This window comes from Diabrotica virgifera, chromosome 2 (assembly GCF_917563875.1).
Source record: "Diabrotica virgifera virgifera chromosome 2, PGI_DIABVI_V3a".
In the NCBI taxonomy this organism is placed as follows: Eukaryota; Metazoa; Arthropoda; class Insecta; order Coleoptera; family Chrysomelidae; genus Diabrotica; species Diabrotica virgifera.
This window is the reverse complement of record NC_065444.1, coordinates 41,756,077-41,768,077: the sequence shown is the minus strand read 5'-3', so window position 1 is coordinate 41,768,077 and position 12,001 is coordinate 41,756,077. Positions and strand designations below refer to the sequence as shown.

The window sequence follows — 12,001 nt, the reverse complement described above, 5'->3', positions numbered from 1 at the left end:
AGCAACCTAGGACATGTTCTTCAAATTATGTAACACGTGAACATCCCCTTATATGACATATCTTGTCAAATTATATTCTCCATTATTCCTACAGGGTGAATTTCGTCGTTACAACGAGGCCACCCATATTTACAGGGTGGGACAAACTTCTCTTTTTATTAATGAAATACCCTGTATATTTTTACATTTGTGAACTCTCTTCGATGTTCTTGTTTTTAATATAAGGTTTTGCAATGTTATACGACGTTCTTCTTCTTAGGGTATCTGTCCGTTCCGAACGTTGGCGATCATTCTGGCTATGATGATTTTTTTGGTTGCCATACGGAATAGTTGTGTTGAGGTCTTTTTATACCATGCTCTCAGCTTATCAAGCCAGGATATTCTTCTTCGCTCTGGGGCCCTTTTTCCTTTAATTTTACCTTGTAAAATGCATTGGAGGAGCTCGTATATGCCTTGATTTCTCGTTATATGTCCCAAGTACTGCAGCTTACGACCCTTCACGATGTTGACCAAATCTGCGGTTGTGTTCATCCTCCGTAGTACTTCTTCATTGGTGACTTTGTCTGTAAATGGTATCTTCAGGATCCTTCTGTACAACCATAGCCCAAAAGCCTGAAGTTTCGACAGAGTTTCCGCCTTCAATGTCCACGTTTCTACTCTGTATAGAAACACTGAGTACACGTAACATTTAAGGAACTTTATTTTTGTTTTTAGGGTGAGGTCATGCCTCTTGAACACATAGCTCATAGTCAGGAATGCACTTTCTGCCTTTCCGATGCGACATCTAATCTCTTGGGTATTGTCCCACGACTCATTGATTATAGTTTCCAAGTAGTTGTAACGTGAGACACGTTCAATTCACATTTGGTTCACATACAGATTTGTTCCAGTTATGTTTTGCTTGCTGATGATCATTAGCTTGGTTTTGCTGGTATTTATATCTAGTCCAAATGTTCTACTTATTTCCGTTGTTTTGTTCATTAAGTTTTGCAGCCCTTCTATGCCATTGAAAAACATTATTGTATCATCTGCATATCGCAGGATACTGAGCTTGACTCAATTTATTGAGATACCTTCATCAATATCTTTTAGAGCCTCTTCAAAAATGTGCTCTCTTCAAATGAGTACAGATTGAATATCAGCGGTGAAATTATGCGTCCCAAAGCCTTCTTGTAGTCAATCGGGCATGCAATATATCTACATATTTACATCTCCATATTTCTGGAGCCACACCTGCACGCTAAATAAAGCCTCCCCCGTACCAACGCCATTCACAAATCCAAACTGATTGGGCGCAATTTGTTCTTCGCATTTTCGGTAAATTATTTTGTGGACGAGTTTTAAAAACAGCTTCAGCAGATAGTTCATTAGACTTATGGTCCTACAGTTTTCACAAACTTTTGTTCCTGTTTTTTGGGCAACGGTACGAACTTTTTTTGAGCCATTCTGCTGGTATTTTTCCTGACATGTATATGTTATTAAATATTTCAGCTATTATTTGTATTTGTTCTGCATCTAATAGCTTAAGAAGTTCGGCAGGAATTTTATCAAGTTACCGGTGCCTTTCCATCCTTCATTTGTCTGATGGCTGTCGTTACTTCTTCTGGTAGTATTTCGAGACCTGAATTCTCTTCAATGGTGGGTTCTTGTCATGTTCTAAGTTCGTGAAAAAGTTTTCCCAAGTATTCTTCCCATACTTTCTTTTTATATTCTTTGGTTATGGCATGATTGCCTTCATCATCTGTTATTTTTCCGCTGTGTATATCAATATGGGTGGCACTATATATTTGTAAATACTTTTTAAAGTATGGTCCTAGCTATATCCCAACATGTACCTTCATTTTTTTCCTATTTCTTACGACAAATGAGTAATTGGATTTCCTTAGACTAATGTGGCACCCTGTATATATCTATAACTATGTAGAAAAGCAGCAAAACCATCGATTTCGTGACAAAAACACTTTGTCCACATATTCAAACCTTTCCTCGAAAATACCCGCATACATAATACATAAAGTAACAAAACTTAAACTTTTAATGAAACTATTAGTTTAAATTGCACCTAGACATTGAGCTCTAATGCATAGGTAACGCGGCCATTGCGACAGAAAGGTATTTTTATTTCTTTAGTAAAGATGGTGAACTCCGAGTCTGAATTGAAAGAATTTCGTTTTGTGTTTTCGCTTTAAACTTGAGTCTGCTTTGGGTAAGATGAAAAAATAATACAATTTGTAGGATAAAGAACTATGGATTAAGGAAACTTTTAACATCAAACATAGTCACAAAAAGAAAGAAAATATTGATATACTCTTATCAAGCCCGTTCTCATTTACGGGTCACAAACGTGGACGATGACTAAAACCGATGGAAAACGTTTAGACTGTTTTGAACGTGAAATCGTCAGACATATTATTTACAAATAAGACGTTCAACAAAAGGGATTATGACGTAGACGCTATTAGTCCAAGTAATGAAGCTTAAAATAGGACAAAACCTCGCAATTTTTACAGAATGGATCGATTTGCTTGAAAATTTGAGAATGGGTAGTGGATACTTCAAGGATCAAAATCTATATCATGCCAAAAGACGCTTTTACAATGGGGGTGGTTGACACCCCATCTCGGAGGTGGAAATTTTTATTATACTTTGACCGCAAGAGTTGGTAAAAACATTCATTATAAGCAAAAAACGTTCCAAAAATTTTTTTGATAAAATTAATAGTTTCGATTTATTCGCTATCGAAAGTGTTAGTTTTATATCGAAAAATCAATGGTTTTAATCAGTTTTCTGCTAATAACTCAAAAGTTTTCATTTTATCAAAACAACTTTACCTAACAAAAATGTACCTTTTGAAAAAATAAACAAAACCATTTTTATTTTCTTTAAGACCAATAGTAATCCAGCTATACTTTATTAAATGTTGGCTCTTCTTCGTCAAATGCTAAATATTGTAGTTTCGAAGTCAAAGGACGGGAAAACTATGCATTTTTCGAGGATAACTTGTTGAAACTAATTTAAAGTATTTAAAAATATGTATCTCCAGAAATAAAAAAACATCTCTAGCTAAAAAAATTAAGTGACTTATAATGAAAAAATTGTTAGTCCCTATTTTTTTCAGCAAAAAAGTGATCGTAAACAACCCCCTAATCACCACCCTAATTAAAATTTGTCATTGACCTGATTTGGTTTTCTTGATTTATGTATTGTTAATAGGTTCTAGAAGTTTGATCGGCTTAGAATGATTAGTTTAAAAAAAAATGGAGTTAAAGCCAATAACGAGTTTTTATAGTTTGGTAAAAAATGCCATTTTCTTCAGAATAGAAAGATTAGCATCAGAGATACGAAAAATATTTAAATATGAAATTGTAGCTTATTCAATTCCCAAGAACATGGTTTGCAAAAATGTTTTTACGGCAAAAATTGACTGAGCTGTTGACAATTAAAACTTGTAATATCATGCACAAACCACCTTTACCAACGCATTCAATGCCACCTCATTCTGTGACTGAGAATTTTAAAAGGATTTAATATTAATAGCCTTATAGATCTTGTAAAAACCTACAAAATTTTTTTAACGAACTTTCTAAGACAAAAAATAAAAAAGTTACGGTTAAAAAATCGATATATTTTTTTGAAAAAAAAAAAAGGATAAATCCAATTGGAAGCATAATAATAATGTAAGTTGACCTTATTGACCTTACTTATTCTTCTTTGTTTATGTATTATTAATAGATTATAGAAGTTTCACTTTCTTAGAATGATTAGTTTTTAAAAAACTGAAGTTTGGAGCGAGTAACGAATGTTTGCATTTTGGTAAAAAATGCCGTTTTCTTCAGATTAGGAAGATAAGCATAAGAGATGCGAAAAAATGTTTAAATATGAAATTGTAGGTAATTTAATTCCCAAGAACTTGGTTTGATAAAATTTGTTCTACGGCAAAAATTGAGTGAACTGTCAATGAGTATACCATCGAAAAACATTGATTTTTTAGATATAAAACTAACACTTTCGATAGCGAATAAATCAAAAACTATTAATTTTATCAAAAAAATGTATAAAAATTTTTTTGCTTAGAATTAATGTTTTTATTAACTTTTGCGGTTTAAAATATAATAAAAATTTCCACCCCCGGGACGGGGTGGCAACCACCCGCATGGTAAAAGCGCCTGTCGGCATCATATATATTTTGATCCATGAAATATCCACTACTTATTCTCAAATTTTCAAGTAAATTGATCCATTCTGTAAAAATTGCGAGGTGAAAAGCTTTGGTTCCTGCACTATATAATTTTGAGCTTTACCGCCTTTATGGTGAACCTAGTATTGGTAGGTCCATCCAAATAAACAGGCTACAGTGACTAGGCCACTTAGAGATAAGGAACGAGATGGAGCGGTCGAAACAAATTTATAACCAAAGACCAGATTAAGTAAGGTGAAGAGGGAGGCCCAGAGCACGATTTAAGTACCACGTGGAAGCAGACTTACGAGTTAAGAGTACGAAATTTGAAAACCAAGGCGAAGGATAGGAAAGAATTGAAGCTGATTCTACAATAGGCCAAGATTTACTATGGGTTCTAGAGCCAATGATGGTGATGAAGGTATAGAACTAATTGAGGACCGCAAACCAATTTTTACACATCAATTTTTGTTTTGATATAAAAATTTTAATAAAAAACGCACGCAAAGGTTAATAGATGCCAAAAAACGCATTTTTGGATTTTAAATCGCTTATAACTTTAAAACTGTTAACTTTTGAGAAAAATGTCAAGAAACTTATTTTATTTAGAATGTCTCAAAGAATCTAGAAAAAATATTTTTCCGAGGAAAGTAGGAGATTTTTGAAATAGATCGCGCAGCACCGGCAAAAAATCGGATAAACACGCATATTTAGAAATTAAAACACAGCGGTATAAGCTAAGGTTAGACGCGATTACTCTTCAGAATCTTGAAGCTGAATGTTTAATCTTGAACTTAAGTGTCTGGAAACCTCAAAAATACTAATTTAAAGATGAGTTTTTAAGCCTCGAAAATGCGTATTTTCGCATTTTTCAGATTTTAAATCGCCTATAACTCGAAAACTATTTTTGAGAAAATTTACAAGATACCTTTCTTGTTTAGAATGACCCATAAAACTTAGAAATATATGTTCCGGAGCAAAAAAAGTGATCTTTTGTATTTGTTTTAAAAAATTGTTTAAACAATTTCTGCCCAAAAATTCCGCCCAACACCCTTCAGATTTGTTTAAAGGGGACATTTTTGAATAGGAATCCACAAAGAAACCGAATCAGAAATTTTTCCAGACGGGAGCGGTCTCACCACATGAACTAATAGTGTATAAACGTTTCTAAAAATATATTGTAATTCATTTATAATTTCAACTCAATCTTCATTTTTAAAACATGCTCAGCAAACATTTTTCGGTAAATAGGGACAAATATTTACATACAACCTTTCTGAATATTTAAACATCTATAAAAGCTTACCATCTGTGCTGAGACCTGGGCTCGAAGTGAATTTAGCTACATCTACTATTTTAGCAGCAAATTGCTGGCCAGTCTGTCGATGGATACATCTCCGTACGATGCTGAATGGTCCCCTGCAAACAAAATAACGGTTAATGACTCAGGAACACTAATTAGTGGCTTCGGTACACTTAGCTTAGAAATGTGGGATCCGGTTGGTCTTTTAGGGGGTTTAATGGAGTTGTAATTGTAACCTTAACAATGGATAAATCCATTACATAATACGGTAGATAGATACTATACAGGCTGATTCATTAAGAATGTTTTTTTAGTTTTCTTAGTTTTTTCTAGAGGTACCTTATTCGGTTTTTCACTGGTTATAACCGGTAAAACCGGTTGTTGAGAATTAAAAAACCGGTTGTAGGTTATAATCGTTAAGTTTTTACCATCCTACTGCGCGATATTTTACAGCTCAATCTGGGACCACTACACTCACCGTGGGACCAATTTTTCGCGCTTCATTTTACTGCTCTTCTTCTTCTTCAGGTTCCTTCTCCTATCGGAGGTTGGAAACCATCATCGCTATTTTAATTTTATTTTTTTTGCGTCGTCCTGGGTTTCTCTTCCCTTGTATCTTCCCTTGCATAATTAACCTAAGTAATGCATACTTCTCGCCCCTCATTATATGACCCAGATATTGAATCTTTCTAATTTTAACAGTTTTTATGACTTCATATTCTTTCTTCATTCTTTGTAACACCTCTATATTAGTTACTTTTTCAGTCCACGATATTCTGTGGATTCTCCGTAGCACCACATCTCAAAGGAATTTAATTTTTTGATTTCAGACTGTTTTATTGTCCACGCTTCCACGCCGTATAGTAAAGTAGAAAAAACGTAACAACGTAGCATTCTTGTGCGGATCTCCAGATTAAGGTTACGGTTGCAAAGTTAGTTCTTCAATTTTATGAACGTGTTTCTTGCCATTTCTATTCTAGATCTGATTTCTTTTGTTTGATCTCCATCTTTGGTAGCCACGTTCCTAAATATTTATATGTTGTTACTCTTTCGATCGTTGTATTATTGATGATCAGGTTATCTACATTTGGTGGTTTTTTTGAGAATATCATTGATTTCGTTTTCTTGAGATGCATTTTCAGTCCGTACCTTTCACATGCATTGTATACATGTTGTATTATGTACTGTCGATCTTCCATGTCACTTGCAAATATGACCGTATCGTCCGCATATCTAATATTATTAATGCTATTTCCGTTGACCAAAATACCTTCCACAATATCCAATAAAGCTTCTTGAAATATCACTTCACTGTAGACGTTGAATAAGAGTGGTGAAAGTATGCACCCTTGTCGAACTCCTCTAAGTATACTTACTTCCTCTGTCAGTTCTCCTTCGACTCTTACTCTTGCTTTCTGATTTTGATACAGATTCGATATAATTTGTAGATCTCTACTATCTATGTTTTTGGTCTTAAGAATACTTAAAAGCTTTTCATGTTGAACTCTGTCAAAAGCTTTTTTAAAGTCTATGAAGCAAGCATATATGTCCTAATTCATATCCAGACATCGTTGTGTCAGAACATTGACTCCGAATAATGTTTCTCTAGTTCCTAGACCCTTTCTAAAACCCATCTGTTAATCACTTATTTCTTGTTCTAATTTCACGTGAATTCTGTTATGTATGATTTTAAGGAAGGTTTTCAATGTGTGGCTCATTAATGCAATTGTCCGATAGTGATTGCAATCTTCAGCATTTGTGATTTTTGGAATCGTTACAAAAGTTGAGAGAAGCCATTCTTTGTGTATATGTCCCGTCTTGTATATGGAGTTTAAAAAGTCTACCAAGACATCAATATCATCTTCATCAATTATCTTCAATAGTTCAATTGGTATTTCATCGGGTTCTGGAGCTTTTCTACCTTTTGTGTGTTTTATGGTATAAATATCTTGATCTTTCATTATTTCTGGTCCCGTGGTTTCTCCGTCAACTTCTAATTGTTCTACTTTTTGGTCATAAAATAGGTGTGCAATGTATTCTTTCCATCTACGTAATTTGTCTTGCGTTTCAGTTATAGTGGTACCATCTACATTTGTTAATATCCCGATTGGTTTGTTACGATTTCCTGAAGTCATTTCTTTAACCTTCTTATGGGTGTTGAAAGTGTCATACCTTGCCTCACATTCCTCAATTTCTTGACATTTAATGGACATCCATATTTCCTTAGCTTGTTTTATTTTCTGTTTTATTTGTTTATTAATTTCTTGATATTTAATTTTATCTTTGTTTTTATGTATTCTTCTTTCGTCCATCTTTTCGAGAATTTCTTGCGTCATCCATTCTTTTTGGCAGCTTTTGCAAATGTTAATGTTTTCCGTCCCAGAGTCTCTATTGTGTTCTTTATATTCTTCCATATTGTTTCAATATCTGTAGTGTTCTTATTTTGTTGTTTTATTTCTTGGATAATCTGATTTATTTTATTTCGAGTTTCTTGGTATGTATTTGGTTCTCTTAGTTTATCAATGTATATTTGTGGTCTAGATCTTTTCATTAATAGCTTTCTCAATATTACATTCATATTTGCTACTACTAAGTTGTGGTCCGAGTTTACATCTGCTCCAGGGTAAGTCTTCACTACTGTAATAGAGTTCTTGTACCTGTTCCTTATCAAGATGTAATCTATCTTACAGCGCTGTAAATTGTCGTTTGTCTGGCCGTAGCCTAAGTGACCTAAAGCATTAATTAATGGAAAGGGATCTGGACACTACTGGAAAAAAGACTGATCTAGTCGAACGTCTGAAGAACGCCCTAAAGGAGAGGGTCATGATCCAGAAACCTATTTGTTTGAGGACAAGCATGCTGCTTTGATTTTGTCAATTTAGAAACTAGAAAACAAAGTTTCTGGTGAAATCTTCCAATCTTCGACGGACATTACATCGTTAAAGAACAAAGTTTCTGGTGAAATCACACAAGTTTCTGGTGATATAACATCATTATAAAATTAAGTTTCTGGCGAGATTTCGAAAGTTTCCTAAGATGTGGCCAAAGTATCTAGTGAGATTTCGAAAGTTTCAGGTAATATTATATCCCTTGAAAGCAAGATGACTAACGAGATTACATCCCTGGAAAGCAAAGTCTCTGCTAACATCTCTAAGGCCACCTCGTATTTCGACGATAGGATATCGTCGCGAAAAAAACAAGTCTCGGCGTTAGAAGAAAAGATGAAAGTGATAAAAAAGACAATTTAGGAAACAGAAAAAGTAGACAGAGGAATAGAACCCATCTTAGCAGAGATAAAAGACGATGAGCCCAAATACAAATTGGAGCCACGGCCGATAGTTGGGGGAAGTCTAAGTTCTGCTCGCGTTAAAGTTTCAACTTTCGATGGAAAGTCCTCATGGAACAGTTACATGAAACAGTTCGAAACAGCTGCAAGAGAGAACGGATGGTCTGAAAAAGACAAAGCTGTTAACCTGGTTATTGCTCTTGCTATGTTGTAAGTCCGTTTGAAAGAATAGCTTTGGATATTGCCGGGCCATTTCCAGAAAGTGAAAATGGATGTAAGTACGTGTTGGTCGTAGGTCCAGACACCGATAAGTTATTAACAAATTTTCAGCTTTCTATTAATCAACTTTTTTTTGGTACGCGGGATCCAGGTCTAAAAGAGCATACCGATTTTAGCTAAATGTGCAGGAAAGTTGACATGGTTCAATCGAAAACGGCTTAGGGACGAGGAATAAAATTAAACGTAATAATCAAATATATGTGTAAGATTATAAATCTAATTGTAAATCGTGAAATGCTAACGTTAAGATAGGCGGAAGAAGCGCACCAGATCTAAGAAAAACATCATGGCTTTGAAACCTGAGGTAAAGGTTTAACAGATCATCTGCATCCCTTTTTTCAAGCTACTGCCAATTTGATAGTTAACGCACGATAACCCAGCATTCCACTTCTTTTTTTATTCTACAGTTTAGTTTCCCAATTATAATTTCCAAACATATCTATTTTAGTGTAGGAAACAAAGGTTGAACCTTGCAAAATGGACACAAGTCCGGTTTTATTTTTTTTTCTGGTATATCAAGGGGTGCTTATTATAAGACTAACTTTTTCTGAAAAAATTTCGCCCCGGAACCCCCCTTTTCGCCCCTTTAAAGGGGGTAATTTGTGGTTTTTGCGGAACGTAGCCCTTCCTGTACCTTTTACAAAAAATTTCTTTTTTAAAAATATGAAGAGGACCATATTTTCTACGATTTATTTCCCGACAGCATCTCTCTATCATCCACCGTTTAGCGGGGGCGGCGCCCCAAAGTTGACAAGTTTTTAAAAAATATGTTTTTAAAAAATATATATTTTTCCCTAACTGTAACGAAAATTAAGAAGAAATCCTGCGGTTATTTTTCAAAAATAATTGATTGATTTTTTGTTATAGGTTTCACTTAAGGGTAATTGCCCTTTTTTTAATTACAGGGTGTTACATTTTAAAAATCCCCTTTTTATACCATCTGAACCGTTTATGCTAGAGTAAAAAGACTTTCAGTGATTACCCATGTACTGGTGCTATTTACAAATTTGTATAATGCAATCCCATTTTTTCCCCGGAACCACCCCAAAAAAAAGGAGAATTAATAAATAAAGTGATTTTCTTGAAATCCTTCACACACAATGCCCTGTATTAATATGCTTCATATATCATTTTGTGCACGTTATTATTACCCATGCATGGACATCAAAAGCGATTTCCTAGTGCTACCCCTGTAGCCAAAAAAAAAATAAATAAAATGGGGGGTTGAAAATTTTTTTTTGTTTTTTGCTTTTTGATCCATATGGGCATATGCTTCATCAATAGTGCTTTTCAAAAATATATATGGTTATTGCAACATCCCTGCAGAAACTACTCCTATCCCTTGGCGAGCATGTTTTTACGATTTTCTCATTACCTATGCATTCTTGTTAAACAAAACTTATACAAAGTTAAAAACCACTATTTACTCTAAAAATTAGGTCCTATTCATTTTTTTCGTATAAGCAACCGTTACGGCAAAGTGGCGCCGTAAACCTCATATATGCTTTGGGGGGCTCCAGTTTTTGTTTTTTTTTTTCGTCATCTGTTCGTTTTATTGATAAAGTACTTATGTAAAATAAAACAACACAGTGTAGCCTACAAATTAAAACTTCTGCACATTTTAAAATCTTTGCGCCCCAAAGCCACAGTGGTGGCCCAAAATCAATTTTTGCATATTTTCGCCATCTACACGCATTTTATTGTATTAATGCTACCTTAATAGCACAATATTTACCCTTAGGTGGTCACTAAGCAGTGGCGGATCCAGGGACGGGTGATGGGGATGATCACCTCCCCCCCTGCAAACCAAGTGATATTATATTCAAAGATTATAAAAATATTCATTTATTTTTATAGAAATTTAACCAATTGGCACACCCATATTAAGCTGCACCCCCTACCATCGCGAATAAAGTTCGGACTAGGCAAAAAATTTAGTGCTATTTATGTGCTAATTAGTTGCTCTATTCCGAATTTTGTTGCTCAAACCGTTTAGCAGGAAATCGCGTTGAAAGTGGGGGGGTGCAGGTTAATGTAAAGCTGCACCCACCCACACCGAAAAAAGCTCAAACTTCTTGATTTTTTTTGGTGATAAATTTAGTGCTATTTATGTGCTAATTAGTTGCTCTATTCCGAAATTTGTTGCTCAAACCGTTTACCAGGAAATCGCGTTGAAATTGGGGGGGTGCAGGTTAATGTAAAGCTGCACCCACCCACACCGAAAAAAGCTAAAACTTCTTGATTTTTTTTGGTGATAAATTTAGTGCTATCTATGTGCTAATTAGTTGCTCTATTCCGAAATTTGTTGCTCAAACCGTTTACCAGGAAATCGCGTTGAAAGTGGGGGGGTGCATGTTAATGGCAAGCTGCACCCACCCACATCGGAAAAGGCTCAAACTTCTTGATTTTTTTTGTGAAAAATTTAGTGCTACTTATGTGCTAACTAGTTGCTCTATTCCGATTTTGTTGCTCAAACCGTTTACCAGGAAATCGCGTTGAAAGTGGGGGGGTCAAGCTTAATGGCAAACTGCACCCAACCACACCGAAAAAAGTTCAATCTTATTGATTTTTTTGTGGTGATAAATTTAGTGCTATTTATGTGCTAATTAGTAGCTCAAACTTCTTGATTTTTTTGGTGATAAATTTAGTGCTATTTATGTGCTAATTAGTTGCTCTATTCCGAAATTTGTTGCTCAAACCGTTTACCAGGAAATCGCGTTCAAATTAGGGGGGTCAAGCTTAATGGCAAACTGCACCCAACCACACCGAAAAAAGTTCAATCTTATTGATTTTTTTGTGGTGATAAATTTAGTGCTATTTATGTGCTAATTAGTTGCTCTAATCCGAATTTTGTTGCTCAAACCGTTGACCAGGAAATCGCGTTGAAAGTGGGGGGTGCAGTTTAATGGCAATCCTGCACCCAACCACACCGAAACAAGCTCAAACTTCTTAATTT

At 34.8% G+C, this 12,001-nt stretch overlaps 1 protein-coding gene across 1 annotated transcript in view; it reads right to left on the bottom strand.

Moving 5' to 3' along the window:
• The window catches only part of LOC114329137 (peripheral plasma membrane protein CASK-like), a 642,784-nt gene that overhangs the window by 590,105 nt on the left and 40,678 nt on the right, over window positions 1-12,001 (bottom strand). The window contains exon 2 of the mRNA XM_050644747.1: window positions 5,484-5,596. Within this exon, the coding sequence (XP_050500704.1) occupies window positions 5,484-5,596 (113 nt within the window). The remainder of the gene's footprint in view (window positions 1-5,483; window positions 5,597-12,001) is intronic.